Source organism: Gopherus evgoodei, chromosome 1, assembly GCF_007399415.2.
Source record: "Gopherus evgoodei ecotype Sinaloan lineage chromosome 1, rGopEvg1_v1.p, whole genome shotgun sequence".
Classification (NCBI taxonomy): Eukaryota; Metazoa; Chordata; order Testudines; family Testudinidae; genus Gopherus; species Gopherus evgoodei.
Window position 1 is genome coordinate 39,985,327 of NC_044322.1, and position 22,006 is coordinate 40,007,332.

Here is a 22,006-nt window from a genome sequence, read left to right on the forward strand (position 1 = left end):
CTGCAAATTGTAACCAATCTTGCTTGTCTGAGTGATTGGCTGACCAAGAAGTAGGACTGAGTGGACTTGTAGCCTTTAAAGTTTTACACTGTTTTATTTTTGAATGCAGGGTTTTTTTGTACATAATTCTACATTTGTAAGTTCAACTTTCATGATAGAGAGATTGCACTACAGTACTTGTATGAGGTGAATTAAAAAAACTTGTTTTTCTACAGTGCAAATATTTGTAATAAAAATAAATATAAAGTGAGCACTGTACACTTTGCATTCTGTGTTGCAATTGAAATTTATATCTGAAAATGTAGTAAACATCCAAAAATATTTAAAATAAATGGTATTTTATTGTTGTTTAATCACATGATTAATCGTGATTAATTTTTTTAATTCTTGACAGCCTTAACTATAACATCTCTATTGCTATAGTCAACAGTCCTCAAACCACAGTTAAACTGAGCACAACCCATTTTCACCATTCTTATATTAACCCCCAAGCCACTTGAAAGTGACACATGAATATTAAATGACTTCATCAGGTTTAAAGTTATTAGAATACATGCCAAAGGCATTAATAAAATGTGATAGGCCATCTATGGACAAAACTCTGATTACCTACTTATTCTTTTACATTATCATTTTAATAAATAAACTGAATCTTATGAAGTCTCTGTAAATACAGATTTTTTAAATGAATTGTGCGTCAAAAGTAATATATGGTGGAAGGTATGAAGATTAGTAATGTAGAGACCACTACTGGACAGTGTAACCATTGTGATCAAGGCAGCTGAAGGTTGTCCTGGTGTATTACATTTTTATGTCATACTGTGTAAGTGTTCTTGCAGTATACTACTGTCTATTACTGAACTAATATCTGATGAGGTTTTTAACCTGAAATGTTAGAAGTGCATTTAGCGCTTGAGAAAATTCGCAGATGACCACCCCTGAATACGGAGGCCCTCTGCCTGACCACGGAACACATACACCATGGTAGCAGTGCAAGTTTCCTTTATTGCTCTGTCAATAGTTAACCTGTTCGGGAACTGCCTCGAGGAGTAAAAGGGGAGGTTGCCTTTCTGCTCTTCCAATCCTTCAGCTCTCTGCTGAAATTTCCAATAAAGGTGCCAATTAGTATCAATCGTAAAGGAAGATTTCATACTGAGTTCATCTGATGGCAGCCTAGATGCTTGTGGCATCAAATTCTAACTCATTTCTCACAGGCTACCAAACAGCCAGCAGACTATTGACTTTTGGTCATTACCCTATTCTAGATTTGAATCTAACCTTCTTATACTATTACCAAATATTAAAGATTTTCTTATCACAAGTGATAAGTGAACATATATGATACCTTAACTGTAAATAAATAACATTCACAGTACATGTACATCAGCAAAAGTCTCTTTTCTTTCTTGTGCTGCTTTTAATCTGTTTATATTTTGATTTGTTCAATTAAACAAAGAGCTTGCGCAATTTGCATGGCTTCTTCGCACTGCCGCCTACAGATAAAGTAATCAGTGTTGAATTTGATGGGATAAATTGGGAGCATGTACCCTAGTCACTATCACTGCTTGAATTATCTCAAAATATTGACCAGCTCTTTAGTATTTGAATAACTGATTCTTTAGTAGTTTAAGAAAAACATGGTAAAGAGACTTCAAAATAAAAATGTTGCATCCTCCTCCTCCTCTTCTGGGCATTAATATAGTTCACCAACAGTATAGTTCACCGTGACAAGAGCACACTGAGGAAGATGAATTATAATTAGAAGGGCATTAAATGTAACTGTCACGAATGGCACCTCTCCCTGATTACTGAACAGTTTGAATGTTTCACAGCTAGCAAGAAGAAACCTAGGCCTTTAGGAAAGGGTTGATCATTGCCCTAAAGGGTACAACAAGATCAATACTGAAATGATCCCTAATACACCCGAGGTATCAGTTTTAGATGGCAGTCTTAAAGAGGATATGAACAAAGATTCTCTCAGCTTGAAAGCCAGCAATGAAGCGCTTATGCTGCCACACAGCTGACACCTCTGTCAACAGAACCTGGCAGCTGCTTTTTAGTGCCTCTGACCTGTGCTATGGAGTAATCAGAAGAGTTGGTTGCCTGCATGCCCTCGTTCCCACTGATCCCGACTCCCACATGCGCGGTCTGGATCATTCCCACGTCATTGGCACCATCTCCGATGGCTAATGTGATAGCATTTACATGTTTCTTTACCATGTCTACTATTTCAGACTTCTGCAGAGGAGACACTCTGAAAAGGAGAAGAGAAAATGTTAGTCGGTTTCCCACATGCTGAGTTATGTATGCCTTTCCAAAAGGACAGCTGTAATCTCGATTTAGATGTGCTGGAAGGGAGTTTCTGGAAAGTTGCCTAATTCAACAGTTAAGTTTAGAACATGTGCCAAATGTTTTCAGACAGAGAAAGAAGCATTTTCCATTTTTATAAGCTAAAATGAATGAATGAATAACTAGAGATCATAAACAAAAACATCAAATTGATTTTTGTGTGTGTGAGAATTTAATGCTCATGAGAGATGCCAGATTTAAAGCCTTGGAGACTGAAATCTTTTCTTTAACTCCTACATCATATGCATCAGCTGCGCAAGCTTCCCCACTGTCCTAACTGGATAGGCCACCATTAGGTTGAGAGGATAAGTCAGTCTGTATGATGCTTTCAGTACTCAGCCTCTTTGCAGAGACTTCAACCAAGGGGATAAACTGGTGCAAACTGTGGTGGCGGTTTTTGAGGTTGAAGGACAGGGTTGTAGTAAGACATGCAACTACTAGGGAGAAATAAGAAGGTATAAGAAAAGCCCCTTCTTCCCACTTATCTTACACCTGCTTACTCCCTGCTGTGGGTTGCTTTTCCTCTGTTACAACCCCATCTTTTCACCCTTGCAGTCAGTAAGTTACACCACCTTAATGTTATCTTATGCTGGTTATCTGCATGTAATGTACATCAACACTGAGATCACCTCATAACTTGTCCTAATAGGTTACTCTTGGAACCTGACAACTCATAGTTAACTGCTGTACCAATATGCTGCAAGTGTAGGCCACTAAATCAAATACGACTCTTCTCTGTGCAGGATGAAGACCCCAAAGCTGCATCTGCTCTGCCTGTAAAATAGCCATAGATGCCAATGGCATTTCTGCATATGGGCCAGATCCTTTAGCTCCGGCCATTTCAAAGTGTTGAATAAGGGCTTCACTCTGATATCACTTACTCCACTTTGACATTTGTATAACTTTGTTGACTTCAGTGAAGTTACGCTGCTTTCTACACCAGTATAACTGAGAGCAGAACATGGCCCTATAGTTCCATAACGTATTTATCCTTAGATACACTCATATCTATCTTATATGTAGATATTTTGAACTTGATTCTTCTCATTTACATCAGTTTTAACTTGACATGCCTCAACAAAATTCAATGGAGATACTCCTGATTTACATCAGTTTAAGTCAGAGAAGACTCAGAACCTTTATGTATTACATTGAATCATCACACACTTGAACCAATTTTTATTCAGGTACAATACCCAGATTACTGAAGGGATACCCACAAACAGCCAGTCTGAGTATTTTAATTCTAGGCCCATCTGTACAAAGAACCTTAATTCCTTTCCACACCACTTTTAGCCAAATGAAGTCTCAAAACTACTCTACATACCTTTTCATAAAACTTTAGACAAAGCTGTTCCACAGCTGAAGCAGACACATGCACTCACAAACAAAATATAATTGATACCCAAAGGCTTTACTATTAACATAAGGATTTTTATACACTATTTTTTCAGACCTCTGCACTCTGTGGGAGTGACCTACATTTATCCCTTTTATACATCTGGGTGGATTATAGCTGATCAGGAAAAAGAACATATGGCTTTTGGTCAGCCTTTCACTTTAAGGGCTTGATCCTGCCTGGTGTTGAGCACCTTTTAGGATCAGGCTTGATGAGCAGTTTGAAAGTTGTTGGGGTTTTTTTGTTTTTTTGTTTAAGTTTCTGTGGTTGATCTTCATATGTTAACAAAAACATTTAGAAGAGGTAGCAGCTGTTGAGTTTCAAAAAACTGAAAACAGAGAAAAGTTGACTGGGCCATAAAAAACACTTAATCCCAATGACTTTGTGCATGAAATTCTCATTGGACAGATTTATTAAACCCTCAGTTGCACAGCAATGTAAAACAGTACTTTAGCACTCATGGGACTCAACTGTACTGGGAACAGAAAATACAGACCATATTACTAATCTATCTTGTAAATGAGATGTTAGAGTATAACAAAGTCAAATTCTCACTTTTATAAATGTTAATGGTGTAAAATACTAATGAGAATATGCTCTATCTTCATCTCTTACAAGTGTGTGTCTCTGTGTATGCGCAGAACATCATTTACATGTCTCAGGTGCATTGGAGGAAAAATACAAAGCCAAGGACCTTTAGTCACACGAGAGGTATAATTTCTTCATAAGCACACATCTTGCTGTAGCTCTTTTTGTTTACTTATAAAATGACTTCGGTTTAATTTTTTTTAAACGGATGTTAATTTTTCTACTTACCAATTTATCTGAATTGCCTCAGAGTATGAAAAATAGCCAAAAAGATGACTCAATTATTAAATATACTGTGTTTAAAAGTACTTATATAATATGTTTTCACATATGTAGACCCTATTGTGCATTGGAATCTATAGAGCAGAGCCCTTTGTCCATATAGGGGGTCTTGCTAACATCAGTGGGACTCCAAACAGATGCAGAGACCCATGTTTGAGAATCCTGATAGAAGATCAGGGCTACTAATGCGTTCTTTTAAGGAGTCCAGACACTGCAACTATAACAGATTCTCTCAGGGCTTCTCTGGCAACTCCATTTGAGGTGTTTATAACTTGCTAGTGTGTAATTTCACTCGGGGCTCAGAATTGGTATCCAAGTTTTTCTTCCAAAATTTTATCCCAATCACAGTAACAGTTTTTATGTCAGAGCAGGGCAATAAAAGAAGCAAAATCATATGAAAACTAATTTGAAAAATATGACAGAGGTTGTATTCTTTGACAAGTAATATACACGTAATGAAAATTCAATATTAATTCAGGTTTCTCAGTTAACCTCTCAAAAGTCAGGACAGACCAATTTTTTTTCTAGATTGAACACACAGGCCCAGATTATCTGGTCAAACCAGGTAGTACAGAATAAGGGCTGGAGTTCACTTGATACTAGATAGCTGAGGGTAGGGCCAGCTTCATCATAAATTAGAGCAATCTGAAGGCTGCTGTAACTCATACTTGGTCACCCGTGGCCTCAAGGTGCTGTTCTCACATTTTCACTGGCCATGCCTTTTATTCCTTCCGCCACATTTCTGGGTTGAGAACAAGTCCCATAATCTTAACCCCTTGTAACTATAAAACAGGACTGAGTTTTTAATTGAAACTAATGGGGCTACTCAGAAAAGTAAAGTTAAGTACATGAATAAATACTCGCAGGATTGGGGTTAAGCTTCAACAAATGTTGATTTTGAATTTAATTATACATTATTTGTCAGTCAATAAAACACATCATAATACAAACTGGATTTTTTTTATTAAACCCTACATACTGTACATATATTCCATGTACCAACACTGTACTATTCAGTTAAGGTTGTCAATAAATAACTCATACCCAAAGGTGGAACATTTTTTTATTATCTTATCTACCTCCCAATTCCAGAAAAGTGTTTTAATCACATTCTTAGTAATATATATCTATGGTAGGTACAGATAAATTAAAGTGCACTATAGTTTAATATGTTAGCTGTGGGCATAGTCTAATACCCAAATAAGGCTCTTTCTTGTAAAATAGATGTATTCAATTTCAAATTAAGCCCAATAATAAATGTATGCTTTTATAACGTGCATCTTTTCCCCCCTGAAAAGTACATTTCCCAGTTCCAGGGAATATTTCTTGATGCATACAGTATATTAGCTATAGAAGTTACAACTTGAGATGGTCACTGATTTGAGGGATTTTGTATTTTAAAAAAAAACCACTTTTTTTTCCCCCCAGCTTCCAAACTGTCTCTCATTCCTTTTAATCTACCTTGCCAGATTGTGCTGTGCTAGATGACATTAATTCCCTTAGAATCAGAACTGAGATTCATTTCGGCACTTCAGATAAGCTATCTACATGAATAAGTAGAAGATTACAGCACAGACCACTCAACTAACCTGAAATTCAGGTGGTATCCTGATCGTTTCCCCACCTTTTTCAGTTCACAAAACTTTCTGGATAAATGAGTAACTCAAAGTGTACTGGAAAGGAACTGACTGCTTTGGAACAACATTCTGCAATGACATGTAACAATCCATAACTGCCATCTGGCAAAATGAGTTTACTTTCACTACTTGTCTTACCCTAAAAATAAAACTAGGAAGGAATACATCCATGCACATGGAGATTAAGAGAAGTAGTAGTAATACAGAATGGCATGTTCATCAAAACCCAACTGCTCTGGTGTTCTGAGACTGGCAAAACTGGAATGCATCTATAAAGGTTCTCAGTGTGCCTGTCTGGAAGAATATTGCCCCAAAACGGGACAGATCAAAAGTGAAATATTTTGCACTGGTTATTTATTAATAATAGGTTCCTACATGACCTCTGAATTTGTTTGGATGTAAGAGAAGGCAGAATTTGGAACAAACTCATATGTTAAGTATCAGAGGGGTAGCCCTGTTAGTCTGGATCTGTAGAAGCAGCAGAGTCCTGTGGCACCTTATAGACTAACAAAGGTATTGGAGCATGAGCTTTCACCCACGAAAGCTCATGCTCCAATACATCTGTCAGTCTATAAGGTGCCACAGGACTCTTTGCTGCTCTTATGTTAAGGTACATATCTGGGCAAGTGAAGAAGGGTTATGATTCCATTACACTTATTGGCCCAAATCTTCAAGTATCTGCTTATGCCCAAATGGTCCTGTCTGCTTCCATAAGTAAACCCAGGCATATGGATTTAGACTTTGGGGCCAGGACTGGGTCTTTACAAAGCGTCTAGCACACTTTTAGTGCTAATGCAATATACATACTATAAATGATGACTATCCAAGTGTGTGTGTTTGCAGAAAGGTAAGTGCTAGCCCAGGGAGAAGTTGAAACAGGGTACCCGGGGAAGAAGTGGGACAAGGTCAGAGCTGTTCTGAGTCAGGCATCCTCAATGAAGCCAGATGGCTGATTATTCAAACCTGACTTAACCCCAGTGGGGGACAGGACCCTTTGGCATAGAAGGGATTGGGGATAAGTGAGGTTCAGATGTTTTATTATATGCATATTATCACCATTTTGTGAATTTTCGACTTAGTATGAAAATTATAGGTAAATTGCACAGGGCACACTTGTTCATACCAAGCACTTTAAAATAGATTTCCATTGACTTCTATTGCTCAGCACCTGCGACTGTCATAAAAGTCAATTAGAACTGTGGGTGATCAGCACCTTTTAGAATCAGGCCCTTAACTGGTAATGAATTTGATAGTCATATCTCTTGACTAGAAACATCCTCAATTAAAACTATATTTTGCCTGTCCAGCAAAAAGTTGTAGGATTTATTTAAAAAAAAAATCTGAACCTTGGGGTAGTTCTGCTGAGGTTCAGCTAATCTTTCAGCTACAATTAACATCTAGGGCAATAGCAGCTGCTCTTATAAGCACTTCTAACTGTCCTAGAAGTCTATGGGACTTGTGGATGTTCAGCATTTTCAGATTTCAGTCCCAGAGTAATTATGGCTGCACTGTGTGAGGCATTCAGTGTCTGAAAGTCAAACATAGAAATGCAGTTACATAATGGAAGACTAGGATATAATGTAATATAAACAAAAAATTTAGAGTCCCAACTAAGACTAGGGCCCCATTAGACGAGGCACTTTAAGACTGTCCCTGCCTCAAAGAGTTAAATACACAAGACAAAGAGCAAGATAAATAAAGTATTATTAGACCCATTTTACAGATGGGCCAGCAAAACACAGAGAGATTAAGTGAGTTGCCTAAGTTTATGCAAGAAGTATGAGATAGAGTCAAGAATTGAACACAAATCTCCAGAGTCTAAAGCTACTCACTGAGCCACAAGGCTATCCTTTCTCACTAGATTTCACTACACAGACCACAGTCACACAAAGCCTTACGCACTTAAGGCTTTGGCTCTGGTTCTAGCCGTGCACTCCTTTCATTTCTTCATAAGTAGATGTAAGGAAACAATAGAAAGAAATGTGACTCACCCTTTGAGATGCATATCCCTGCGGTACTCCACTTCAGGTGTGCATGAACCTCTCAAGCCCTTGATCAGAAATTTCTAGCAAGCAGTGCCTTTTCAACCAGTGCCCTTTGCCCTTGTGGCAGACACCAAGTATATATAGGGATATGCAGGTGAACTGCACTCAGTTCCATCTTTATTCAGTCATTCCCTAGGCAACAACCAAAGCAGAGGGGAAGAAGGGCAGGTAGTAGAGCACCCATAAGGACACACATACCAAAGAAGAACACAGTTACTGCACAGGGCGAGTAACATTTCCTTCTTCTTCAAGTAGCATCCCTATGGCATCCCTAGAAGCAGGAGGGAGCCTGAGAACAGGAGGACTGAAGATAGTACCAACGGCATGGAGCAGGGCATAATGCTCTGAAAATATACGCATTGAAGACCACATAGCGGCTTTATGTATCTTAAACACTGGAACATTCTTCAAAAATGCAGTGCATGTCACTTGCAATCTGGCTGAATGCACTCTTCCACCGCCCCCCAGGTAAAGATACAACCCGATGTCCATTTCAAAAGTCTGTCAGCAGAACTGGGAGCCTCCTGACATCTATCTGTGAAGGAAATATAGGGTCTAGGTGATCTAAAGTGCTTACTTTTATCCAAGTAGAAGACTAAGGCCATGCTAAGGTTCAAGGTATCGAAATAGGATTCCTGCTGGGAACTGACTTTCAGAAAAAAAAATAGTGGTAGATGGACTCGTTGGTTAACATAAAAATCCAAAGTAACCTTGGGTAGGAACCTTGGATGTGGATGTAAAGAGAACTTACTGCAAAAGAATGTTGAGGGGGTGGGGGGGAGAGATTTGCCATCAAGGCTCCAATCTCCACAACCTTACAGGCAGACATGATGGCAACTAAGAAGGCCATCTTCATAGATAAATGAAGCAGGGAGTAGGTAGCCATTGGTTCGAATGGAGATCTAGTGAGGTGCTTGAGAACCAGATTGAGGTGCCAGGATGGAGCGGGAGGTCTAATATGGGAGAAAAGTTTACTCAGACCCTTAATAAATCTGGATGATACTGAGGGAGCAAAAATGGTGAATTCTTCAATTGCAGATGAAAGACTGACATAGCAGACCAATATACCTTGACTAAACTGATGGATAACCCAGAAGTCTTTAGCTCTAGCAAGTAATCTAGGATGAGGGAAAGGGAAACAAATTCAGGCCACAGAATATCAGGGCTGGAAGGGACCTCAGGAGGTCATCTACTCCAATCCCCTGCTCAAAACGGGACCAACCCCCAGATAGATTTTTGCCCCAGATCCCCTAAGTGGCCCCCTGAAGGGCTGAGCTCATAGCCTTGGGTTTCATAAGGCAATGCTCAAACCACTGAGCTATCGCTCCCCCCAGTCAAGTGACCAACATGGGGCATGAACCCACAACCATCAGATTAAGAGTCTCGCTCTATCAACTGAGATAGCCAGCTAGAGGAAGACACAACCGCACAATGGGCAAATCTCTTCCATTTCTGCAAGTAAGTAATGGGGTTTGATGTTTTAACACTCACTACCTCTGTAGAGCAGGAACTTTTTTTCTGCAGAACCAACCAGGAGCCAGACACTGAGATGTAGAACTGCCAGGTTGGGGTGAAGGACACCAGCTGCACCCAGAGACAGGAGATGAGGAGCTTGATTAGCAGAATGACACAGAACTGAAGCTGGTAAGGGTAACAAGCTTGTCTTGGCCGGGTAGCTAAGAGTCCATGGACTAGAATCTGGGTCTGCAGAGCCTGGGACAGCTGATGTTCCCACAGTGCCACCAGGAGGCTATGCAGAGCTACAGCCAGGGAGCACTGTAGAGAGCAAGCACTGCAGGAAGGACCACCCAAGGGATCAGAGGAGCCGACTTTGTGATTTCCCTGGGGATGCTGGACCTCCGTCTGCCCCAGACCATGCCCCACTCCACCTCTTCCCCCAAATTCCAACCATGCCCCACCTCTTCCCACCCTTCCCCCCACTCCACCTCTGTCCTGCCTCTTCTTGGTCCCTGCTCCACTCTCACCCCATTCTGCCCCTTTCCCACCTCTTCCTGCCCCTCCCCCACCTTTTCATGCCCCCACTCCTTCCCCTCCCCCCAGTGCCCCCTGCACACTGCTGAACAGCTGATTGCAGCAGGTGGGAGGGCTGGGAGGGAGGGGGAGGAGCTGATTGGCAGGGCTGCCCAAGAGTGCTGAGCATACACTTTTTCTCCCCATGGGAGCACCCACAGAGTTGGTGCCTATGCAAGGGAGCCAGCGCAACAATACCCTGTGGCCCTATAAATTGGCCAAGCAACCTCTTTAACTCCAGGGGTTGCCCCAGGAAGCTGTCTGGGCAAACACAAAATTCAGCCTGCTGTAACTCCAGATTTCACTTTGTCTTCTGATCTCCAGTCTCCGATCTCAGCCTGACTCCTGTCTCCTGACTCCAGCTTGGTACTATTTTGGTACAAGCACCTTAGCAAAGCCATGCTTACTCTCCTTGGAGCTCTGGGGATTCACAAGCCTGCTGGTACTGGAGGAAGAATCCCTGGCCTCAACGGTACCCACTGAGACAGAAGACATTAACACGGACCTGGTCTTTTTTGGATCTGGCTCTTTAGATATAGAGTTCATACTCCTGTTCTTGGCAGTCTTTCCAATGTGCTCCAAAGGCTTCCCTTTCTTAGGAAAAGCTGCTCTGAGGTGACAGGGCACTGATCTGTCCGGGGACAGATGTCTGTGTGGAGGAGGAGAGGGGGTGTCTCCTGATGTGGCTCAGAGGGTAGTTGCAGGGAACATTCCATTGCCAACAGCCTGAGCTTTATCTCCCTGTTCCTCCCAGCCCTTGACTTAAGGGCTAAACAAAAAGGAGCACTTCTGGGAGATGTGGAACTCCCCCAGACAACAGATACACTTGGAATGTCCATTGCTCATTGGTATAGCCTCCCGGCAACAGAGGCAGCATTTGAAGGCTGGTGAACCAGGCAAACCACATCAGGAGAAGACAAATCTCCTGTCAGTCCCCTCATCTAAAACCAACTATATTAACACTAACAACTCCTCTAAGCTAGGTAACTTTGGGCTGGTCTACACTGGGAGGGTTCCAATGTAAGATACGCAACTTCAGCTACGAGAATAGCGTAGCTGAAGTCGACGTATCTTATTTCGACTTACCTCCCATCCTCATGACGCAAGATCGACAGCCGCGGCTCCCCCATCAACTCTGCTTCCGTCTCTTACCCTGGTGGAGTTCCGGAGTCAACAGGGAGCGCAGCAAGGATCGATTTATCAAGTCTAGACAAGACGTGATAAATTGATCCCCAACAGATTGATCGCTACCCGCCAATCCGGTGGGTAGAGTGGATGTACCCTTTGCTAGAAAAAAGGTGAAGAGAAAAGGCCAAGTATGCTCTAGGGGGCAGACATGCTAATATTTCATCTGGGGCCAAGGCAGTAGAGGAGGCACAAGGCACATGTGTGGGCCGAATGGGCAGTACTAGCTAGAAAACTTTGATCAGGGGACTCAAGAGGCGCATGTACACCTGAAGTGGAGCACCAGAGAAAGACACTGCTCCAAGAAGAAAGAAGCATTTCTGTTATGATTTATGCAGTTGCCCTCTTCACTGAAATCTACTTATTTTAGTATATTTTCAATCATGCTGTGTAGTCTTTAAAAGTTCTCTGTGAAAGGAAGGAAAAGGCAAGAGCGGAAGCTGTGTTTTAAATAAGTGATATTATATCCTTGTTTCCATGCTTCAACAGGGATTGAAATAACACATTTAAATACCTTAATGTCTTTAACACGAAACACATTAATTTGATACTCTGCTTCCTTGAAATGCTTTGTTAATGCATGCAAACCTCTTAGAAGCCTGCCTTTTTCGAAATTAACATAGATTTACCCTGTTCTACCACAAAGAACACTGGTATTTCAAAATGCCACGCCTGACCTCATCCGCAGAGAAGGTAGGATGGGAAGCAGCCTAGAAAGAAAGCTGAGACATATTAAGGTTACTGACATTTAAGAGCATGCAATAGCCCCTGGAGAACCATGAAACTAATATATCACTGAAATTAAATGTTCAAAAACTTGTCAAATGGTGCTACCAAAACATCATACTTAACAGCTTTTTAATTTGAGTTAGGCCTCCCTTGATACATGCCCTGGAAATCAAAGCAACTAGCCATCTGACTACCAGTTCCAAATAAGAACTAGACTGTTATTACACTCAGTAATACAAAGGCTGCTCTAAGAGACATCTCATCACAGATCTACAGCCAAACAAAGACCTACACAACAGTCTAACTGACATGAGTAATTGGATAAAATATGGACATGTTTTGTTGAACCAAAGTATGCATTGTGTCCAATGTATTTTACAGAGTAAATCTCTTAATATTTAATCTTATGACAACAATTCCCCCCAATAAATATACATTGGGCTCTGATGCACTACTTTAAAAACTTTGTAAACAGCACTGAATTGCCTGTTGATGATCTGTAAATATCTGCAATGGGTGCTGTGTTCTTTTAACAAATAAACAGCCCCTCGCATTTCCAGAGCAGAAAAAGACAAAGCAGAGAAGAAGAAAACTGTTTCTTTCTTATAAATTTTTGTTTATTAATAATAATTTGCCAAGTTGTGGTGGAATAACTACCTCTTCCTCTCTTCTCTGATGGATGGTGCTGAGTGAACCCTTCTCCAGGCCTGTTCTCCAAAACAATGCTACTAATTATGTTTAGACTACATGTCCAAACCATACACAATTATTGCTGCATCCTCCTCCATAACATTTTCAAGAGCCAGCCTCTTCTCTACATCGACACAGGCGAAACTCTTACCCAGGCCTTCACCATCTCCCATCCTGAGTACTGTAACCTTCTCTTCTCCGGCTACTCAACATCTACCCCACTCTCTTCACACCCATCTTTGTCCCCATCTTTCTGGCTGTATCACTCCTCGACAAGTTCCTCCCACTAGGCCACACCCTTATACACCACATAAAATACAAGTTTCTAGTCTTCATCTATGGTAGGATTTTTTTTAAAGTTGTTCAGTGTCTCAGAGATTAAATTAATCATGAGTCTATAATGGCTGTCATTTTATTGGTGGCCTCAATTTGCCTCCCTGGCACAAATGTGAAGATCTCTCTTAACCCCTTTAAACTCTGACTAGCTGGTAACCTGTTCCGCTTTTCCATATGTTTTCTCTGCAAGCTTCAGCTCACCAGGTATAGTCTAGTTGGATGCGCCTACACCACTGGCTGGGTTATCTTTATAACGGGAAACAAATACAATAAAGTTATTAATTACTTCCTGCCTCCTCCATTTCCAGTGCATGACAATACAAGTTTCTGCTTCAACATCCCCTAACAAGAACTGCCAATTATGAACCCATACAACAGGACAGTTACCACAGATGTAGTAACCACAGATGCATCTGAGCGTGGTATAGGAGCAGTTCTCATGCAGGAAGGACCGGATCACAACTTCCATCCTGTCGTGTTTCTCCGCAAGAAACTGTCTGAGAGGGAAAGCCACTGGTCAGTCAGTGAAAAGGAATGCTACGCCATTGTGTACGCCCTGGAAAAGCTACGCCCATACGTTTGGGGACGGCGGTTCCAGCTACAAACTGACCATGCTGCACTAAAGTGGCTTCATACTGCCAAGGGGAACAACAAAAAACTGCTTCGATGCAGTTTAGCTCTCCAAGATTTTGATTTTGAAATTCAACACATTTCAGGAGCTTCTAACAAAGTAGCTGATGCACTCTCTCGTGAAAGTTTCCCACAATCCACTGGTTAAAATTTGTCCTTGAAATGTAGAAAGCCTTGTAGTTTACATACTTAGTAGTATATGTAAAGGTGCATGTGTTGTATTAATCTGTTTATTCTAAAGTTCTAGGAAGAAATCGCCGCCAGTGAGGTTCCCCACTGTCTGCGATTTGGGGGCGTGTCATAAACAGATAGTTAAGGGTTAATGTCTCTTTTACCTGTAAAGGGTTAACAAACAGGGAACCAAAAACACCTGACCAGAGGACCAATCAGGAAACAAGATACTTTCAAATCTCGGTGGAGGGAAGCTTTGTTTGTGTTTTTTGGGTTTTGCTTTGTTCTCGCTGGGTCCTGAAAGGGACTAGACATGCAACCAGGTTCCTTGCCAATCTCCCTGCTACAGTCTCTTATATATTCAGTAGGAAAGGTGGTTATGGTCTTTTGATTGTTTTCTGTATTTGCAAATGTGTAGTTAGCTGGAAGTATTTTAAATTGTATTTTGCTAGGGGCGGTGGGCTTCTCTCTAGTGTCTATAAGCTGTAAGACCCTGTAACTTTTACCATCTAAATTACAGAGACAACTTTTACTTTTTTTTCTTTCTTTTTATTAAAAATTTTGCTTTTTAAGACCTGGTTGATTTTTTCCCCTTGTTGAGGCTCAAGGGAATTGAGTCTGTACTTACCAGGGAATTGGTGAAAGAAGGGAGGGGGGAAGGGTGGAATCCCTTTGTTTTAGATTCACGGAGCTTGAATCTATCTCTCCAGGATAGCCCAGTGAGGGAGAGAGAAGCGGGGGGGGGGGGGGGGGGGCAAACCTAATTTCTCTGTGTTGTGATTCAAGGAGTTTGAATCACGGTGATCTCCTAGTGTACCCAGGGTGAGAAAGATCTGGGAGAAAGAAAGGAGAAGGGAGGCGGAAATGGTTTATTCCCCTTTGTTGTAAGACTCAAGGAATTTGGGTCTTGGAGGTCCCCAGGGAAGGTTTTGGGGGGACCAGAGTGTATCAGGCACTCCAAGTCCTGATTGGTGGCAGCTTATCAGATCTAAGCTGGTAATTAAGCTTAGAGGAATCGATGCTGGTACCCCAACTTTTGGACTCTTAAGGTTCAGATTGGGGAAATATACCATGACAGGAGGTGACCACTCGTATTGGTGGGAAAAAACCCTGCTGAGGTGATCGGCTTTCACATTGCAGATGCTGGGTAGGTGGAAGGCTCGAGGGAGATACTGTGGGCTATACAGAACTCCCACAGGTTCAGGGCTTCCAGGCATAGGGCCAAGGAGTGTGTTCCTCCCTGTCTGTTGATGTAATACATTGCAGCCATATTGTCCATGAGGACTCTGAACACCTTCCTGCAAAGGTGTCCGCTGAAAGCTATGTATGCTAACAGTATTGCCCTGAGCTCCCTTATGTTTATGTGTAGGGATAATTCTGAGACCGACCATCTCCCTTGTGTTTGAATGTCCCCTATATGGGCCTTCCAGCCCAGGTCTGAGGCATCCGACACCAGGTCTAGTGAGGGGGAGATTTCTCAAAAGGGACCCCTTGCAGCATGTGGCATGGGAGGGACCACCATTGAAGGGCAGCAACTACCTGGGACAGTATCATGACAACCCTGTCCAGCCCATCCCAGGCCTGGGAATACTGGGAAGCCAGCCAGAGCTGGAGGGTCCTCATTCTGAGCCTGGCGTGGTGAACCATGTATGAGCACACCGCCATGTGCCCAAGTATTTGAAGGCACGCCCTCACCGTCGTCATGGGGAAGGCCATAACTGAGGCAATGAGACCTTTGAGGGTCTTGAACCTATCTCAGGAAAGAGAGGCTGTGGTCTATAATGAGTCCAGTAGCGCCCCTATGAATTCTATGCGCTGAACGTAGACTTGGTCTCGTTCACCACTAGGCCAAGATCTGCACATGTGGACGGGAGAAGTCCCACCTGGGCCTGCACGTGGGACCAGGAGGTGCCCTTGAGAAGCCAATTGTCCAGGTATGAGAAGATCTGCACCCCTCTTCTCCAGAGGTATGCTGCTACCACCACCATACATTTGGTGAAAACCCTGGAAAGGCCAAATGGGAGGAGCGTGAACTGGTAATGGTCCTCCCCTACCAGGACTTGGAGGAAGCACCTGTGTCCCTCGAACATATGGATATGGAAATATGCGTCCTGGAGGTCCAGGGCCACAAACCAATCGCCCGGGTCCAGCAAGGGAATGATAGAGGCCTGGGATACCATCTGGAACCTGTAGCAGACCATAAAACTGTTGAGATCCTGTAGGTCTAGGATTGGTCTGAGCCCCCTTTCGCCTCCGGGATCAGGAAATACCGGGAGTAGAAACCCTTGCCCTGGAATTCTACTGGTACATTTTCCACCACCCCCAGGCAGAGGAGGCATGCCACCTCCTAGTCTAGAAGGCAGGTGTGCTCCGGGTCCCCAAGGCTCACCTGAGGTGTGTGTGTGTGTGTGTGTGCGCGCATGCATGCGTACGTGCGTGTGTTGAACTGCAACATGTAGCCCTTGGAGATAGTGTTGCGGACCCACTAGTCAGATGTTATGTGGGACCACTCCACGCAGAAGGCAGATAAACGGTTGCAGAACACAAACTTTATTAACTGGGGGGCTTCCCTGGCAACAGGCCCGGTGGCCCCCCGCAAAGAGTCGAAACCACCTCTTTCCCTGCCTTTTGCCCTTTGAGGGGTCTGGCTGTCAGGCCGAGTGGGACTGATGTTGGGACATATGCCTCTGTTCCCTCGGCCTCTTGGGCAGGGGCTCGTATCTGTTCCTAGCAGGGGGAGCCGAAGCCTGCGGCCTGGGCTTGTCCTTCGCCGGAGGGATGTACAGGCCCAAGGTTTGCAAGATGGTGCAGGGGTCTTTTATCCCATGCAGGCAGACATCAGTTTGGTCCGCAAACAATGCTTTCCCGTTGAAGGGAAGGTCCTGCATCAAGAACTGGGACTCTGCAGACAGTCCGGACAGGAGAAGCCACGATGCCCTGCGCATGGATATGGTGGAGGCCATCGAGTAGGCTGCCATGTTGGCCACGTCCGATGCCATCTGGAGAGCTGCTTTAGCTGCTGCTGCTCCTTCCTCTACCAGAGCCCTGAACTCCTTTTTGTCCCGCTCCGGGAGGAGAGGTTCAAACTTTGGTAAGGACCCCCATAGGCTGAAGTCATACCAGCTCAGTAGGGCTTGATGGTTGGCCACCCTGAGCTGGAAACTTGCCAAGGAATAAACCTTCCTGCCAAACATATCCAGTCTCCTGGCATCCTTGTCTTTGGGGTTGGGCGCAGGTTGACTGTGACATTCCCAGTGGTTCACTGATTCCACCACCAAGGAGTTAGGTGCCTGGTGGGAATACAGGTACTCGTGGTCCTTAGCCAGCACCAAGTATTTCCTCTCTGCTTTCTTGGAGATGGGGGCCAAGGAAGCTGGGGTTTGCCACAGGGTATTCGAGATATAGGCAATTCCGTCTTGGAGAGCAGGGCCACCCGGCCGGGTGCCGAGGACGAAAGCACATCAAAAAGAGTCAGACAGCTCCTCCATCTCCTCAGTCCAGAGCTGGACGCCACCCGCTTAAGGAGCTCCTGGTGAGCCTTGAAGTCCTCCTGTGGGATGGGCGGTGGTGCCGTTATGGCCTCCTCTGGTGTCAGTGAGGGGACCGGAACGGTGCCTAGGGCATCGGAGGATACCAGTGGGTCAATGCCCAGGTCAGAGTCCGGGTGCGGTGCGGTCAGCTCAAGACCCATTGACTTTTCCCTCTGCCGAGAAGGGGAGGCCAAAGGAACCAGGGATGCTCTGGCCACCAAGCGAGATCTCGCCTGGGCAGGCATATGCGGCCACGGTGCCCATTGACACCACTGCCCCTGCCATGGTGTGCCGTGCCACTGACCAACTTGGGGTCCAGGCAGCGCAGTTTGTTCTCGCTGAGCCGCATGACTTGGAGTCGGGCGGCTGGGTGCTGATGCTGAGGTCACCGTTGACTGTACGGTACTGTACGTAGAAGCGGCAAAAGCAAAAGGTGCCTGCGACGGTGCCTTCCACGTGACCAGGACCTCGATGACGAGGATAGGTACCCATCTGAGGTGCTTTGCCTGTATTTTCCCCGGTGGCTGGAGCTATGACATGCCGGAGCCAGTGGACCACGAGAGGAGTCCTGCATGTGATGTCTGGTAGAGTGGGAACTCCAGTCGGACATCGACGTCAGTGGCGTCGGGATCGGCTACGGTAGCTGTGATGCGAGGAAGAGCATCGGCAGCGCCTGTCCCAGTGCCTGTGTCCCTGGTCGTGAGTGTGGAGGAGCCCCGAGCTTCCTGTGCAGGCAGCAAGCCTGACAGCCTGAGTGAAGTAGAGGGCTGGCGTGAGCTACAGGAAGACCACATTGAGTGAGGCAGAGAGTGGTCCTTGGAGCAGGAACTGTGCCGCATCAGGGACATCTGTTATGCTCCCAGTGGCAGCTACCCTCGAGATCAGAGGTCTGTCTCGGGCGGCACCCCAGGTACTAGGAGGGTTAGGATGTCACGTGTGGCCTGTTGCAGCCTGTGGTGTTGATGGCATCTCATCGCAGGGGATGCACGCGGGGATGGGACCAGGCTGCTCCACTCAATGAGAGTCAGAGCACCGCAGGCTGCCCAGCTCAGGTCTGGCCTCACCCCTTTCCTTCTCTCGGCGCCACTGATTCTTCCCTTGTTTCTCAGAGGGGGAGCGGTACCTGCTCATGGAAGGGACTTTGCTCCGCACTGAGGACACGGTGCCGGGCGCCGAGTCTGTTCGGCGTGCCGGGGCCAGCGCTGATTCCATTAGGAGAGCACGACGCCTAATGTCCCTCTCCTTCTTAGTCCGCAGCTTGAATGATCTATAGATCCTGCAGCACTCACTTATGTGAGTTTCGCTCAAGCAGCAAAGACACTGAGTATGGAGGTCGCTTCTTGGCACAGACAGGAGTCGCACGATTTGAAGCCTGGGGCACTGGGCATGCCCTGAGCCCAGTCAACTAACTTGAGAAACTATTCAGTGCAAACTATTTCAGTACAACATTAACAGCCCATATGGGAGTATTAAAATTCATTACCTGATAATATGCTTTGAAAAAAACTGGAGGCTGATATGTTTCTAGGCTACGGCTATTCAATCTATCTTTAGTTAATTTGAAACTACTTCCCTTACTTAATCCATGGAATGCTATACCCAGTTCTGTTTAGGCTTTGTCTACACACAAAAGTTGTACAGCTTTAACCCCCAATCCCCATTGTGGACAGTTACATCAGCATAAAAGGACTAAACTACAGCAGCATAAGCACCGAGCTCATTCCTGAACAGGAAGAGAAATAAGCACTTTAATACCGGTATAACTGCATCCATGCTAGGGGTTGTATCAGTATAACCATGTTGGGGGGCAGGGGGCGGGGAATCACATTCTTAACTGAAATAATTATACTGGTACAAAATCTGTAAGTATACAAGGCCTAAGTTTGAACAAAAGCAGCTCCTGGAAGAAATGAAACGGTTACTCTCTTTACAAAGGTAGTGATCGCTGAGCTATATTTGATGTGGCAGATACATTATAGTCAATAATAGTAGTTTAATAGTTCAAGAAATATAAATAGCTAACAATTCAATCCTGCAACTTCTTCTGCATGGCAGCTGGGACCCTCAACCTGTGTGAAGTCCCAGTGACTTGGATTTAGAAATTTGGGGCCAGATTTTTAACGGTATTTGGATACTTAAGTGCAGATAGGTACTTAAAAAAAAATCATACTAGGTACCTAAGAAGATTAGGCACCTAATCCCTGCACTTCTACTTCACTTAGGTGTTTTTGAAAATTTTACCCATAAATCTAGTTTGTCCTTTCCTGTGTTTATCTTTTATCTCAACATCCATCTTCCCTTTGCACAAATACTTCTACCATTTCAAGCTGCTTAGTCACACCCATCTTTGTGTCTGTAGTAGCAGTATTTTACTGACTCTTGATCATGCAAAACTCCCATTAACTTCATGTGGAGCTGGAGGGTGTCTTTGGTATATGAATAGAATGAAAATTGTAATGCTATGTTTATAAGAAACTCATCAGTGAAAAATATTTTGTCTTAGAAATCCCTATGATGCTTTCAGATTTTTGTAAAATGTTCCAATTTTATGTGATTTACCAAACTCTATCGACCTGCTAACATTTGATAACTCTAAACAGGGACGTGCCTTTTAACTCCATTGAAATTATTTGAAAAGGAGCTTTTAAGCGGGAGAGTTGAAAAATCAAAATATTTTGCTAAAAAGCCAACCCATCATTATCCTTCCTAAATAGGGATCATTAGGATGTACACATCTAGGAGCTGATTCTTCACGCTCTCACCCTTTGTGTGGTAGTTTACATTTGTACAAAGAGGCTGTAAAATGTTGCAATTCTGATCTGGTAACTTTTTGAACGCACTTTTCACAGATGTAAATAACTATGCATGGTGCCAAGCAATGACAAATCAGGCCGCACAGTTTTCACCATTATTTAAAGAATGTTTTTTAAAGTGAAGATAAAAAAGGATCTTGCAGACTTCTGAGAATTTTGCTGCAGTCCAATTAAGTCGTACCAGTACTAAAACAGTTATTTATTGGGATTTTCAGGAGCAAAGGATGGTTGGGTATATTTTTAAAAAGTTAACCTTTTCCTAAAGGCAGATAGAAGGATATTGCCTAAAGGACTCTGTGTCCTGGAGAGAAACTGGCTTTGAAAAGTTTCAGCAGGCAGCATGGTAGTGAGCCCATTTCTATTGGCTTGTTATCTTCAAAGGTGAACTCTTGGGCAGCGAAGAGGCAGCATTCAGCACCAGGTTGTTACTGTGAAAAAAGTCCTCCCTATCCATTTTCATATCAGGGTGATTTATACTATCAGACAGTCAAGCCTATTACTGCCACAGTGATTTAAAACACCAGACAATACAGACTGCTAGCAACACAGTGATTTAAAATTCCAGATAGTCCAGATTATTAGCACAAACACTAGCCATCCCACCTTGTTGATGCCAAGGTAATTTAAAATACCTATCAGTTTAGGCTACCGGCACAAAGAGGTGAAAGAGCTAGAATGTATAAAGCAGCTTTTTATAGAAATGAAAGCACGGAAAAATGAAAATAATATTCATTAATATTCTTCATGACTCGGGCAAAATTATAGGTAGCAACCCTGTGAGGAAAAGGATGACTTGCCCATTTCAAATATTCATTGACTTAGTGGGGATCAAGGTTCAGGTTTTTGGGGATTTTTAGATAAGGTACCTTAGGCATGTGCCAGGGCATGACCAAATAGGTTGTTGTTGGGTTTTTTTGTATCCAGTTATGAAAAAAAAAAGAAACACACACACACACACACACACACACACACACACACACTCTCTTCCCAGGTTTTTAAATGGCTATTGCAACAACATTGAAGATTTCTATAAACCAGCATATTAAATGTTACCAAGAACTCAAGTTTGATTTAAATGTACAGCTGAATTTTGTCAGCATGAGATAACTAACAGGCCAACATTTACAAAAGAACGTGTGCAGAGAAAAAAATAAATCGGTGTGCATTCAGCCCAAGCGATCCCCAAAAGCATGGATCATTACTGAGGTATAAAATATGAGCCCCACATTCAAATGCCACCATCTCTTTGCCTTCCTGGCATGCCACAAACTCCTTGGGATGATGTGTTGCAAAACATGCTTTGGAAAACTCCTTGGAATGATGCGTTTCAATGTTTAAAATGCTAAGTGACATGGATAGTACTTCTCGTGAGGGGCTGTAAAAATTAATTTACAAGGCAAAACAAAAGCAGTACCCAGAACAGAGCTCAGCAGCAAGGAGGGGCAGCTGTCTCAGACTACAGTTACTAGAACTGTACACCCACAAGCCAGATTGGTTCAGGCCCTGATTAATTCTGTCACATATGCTGAATATATGGTTTTGCAGCGAGGTCCCTAAACTGGCACAGATCATTCACTGAAGGAGATTCTCA

The 22,006-nt window shown here is 43.5% G+C and overlaps 1 protein-coding gene across 2 annotated transcripts in view; it reads right to left on the bottom strand.

The window, feature by feature from the left end:
* ATP8A2 (ATPase phospholipid transporting 8A2) overlaps positions 1-22,006 on the bottom strand; it is a 591,777-nt gene that overhangs the window by 214,033 nt on the left and 355,738 nt on the right. For both annotated transcript variants that reach the window (XM_030562288.1, XM_030562284.1), the window contains exon 26: positions 2,071-2,254. In XM_030562288.1, coding sequence (XP_030418148.1) covers positions 2,071-2,254 — 184 coding nt within the window. The remainder of the gene's footprint in view (positions 1-2,070; positions 2,255-22,006) is intronic.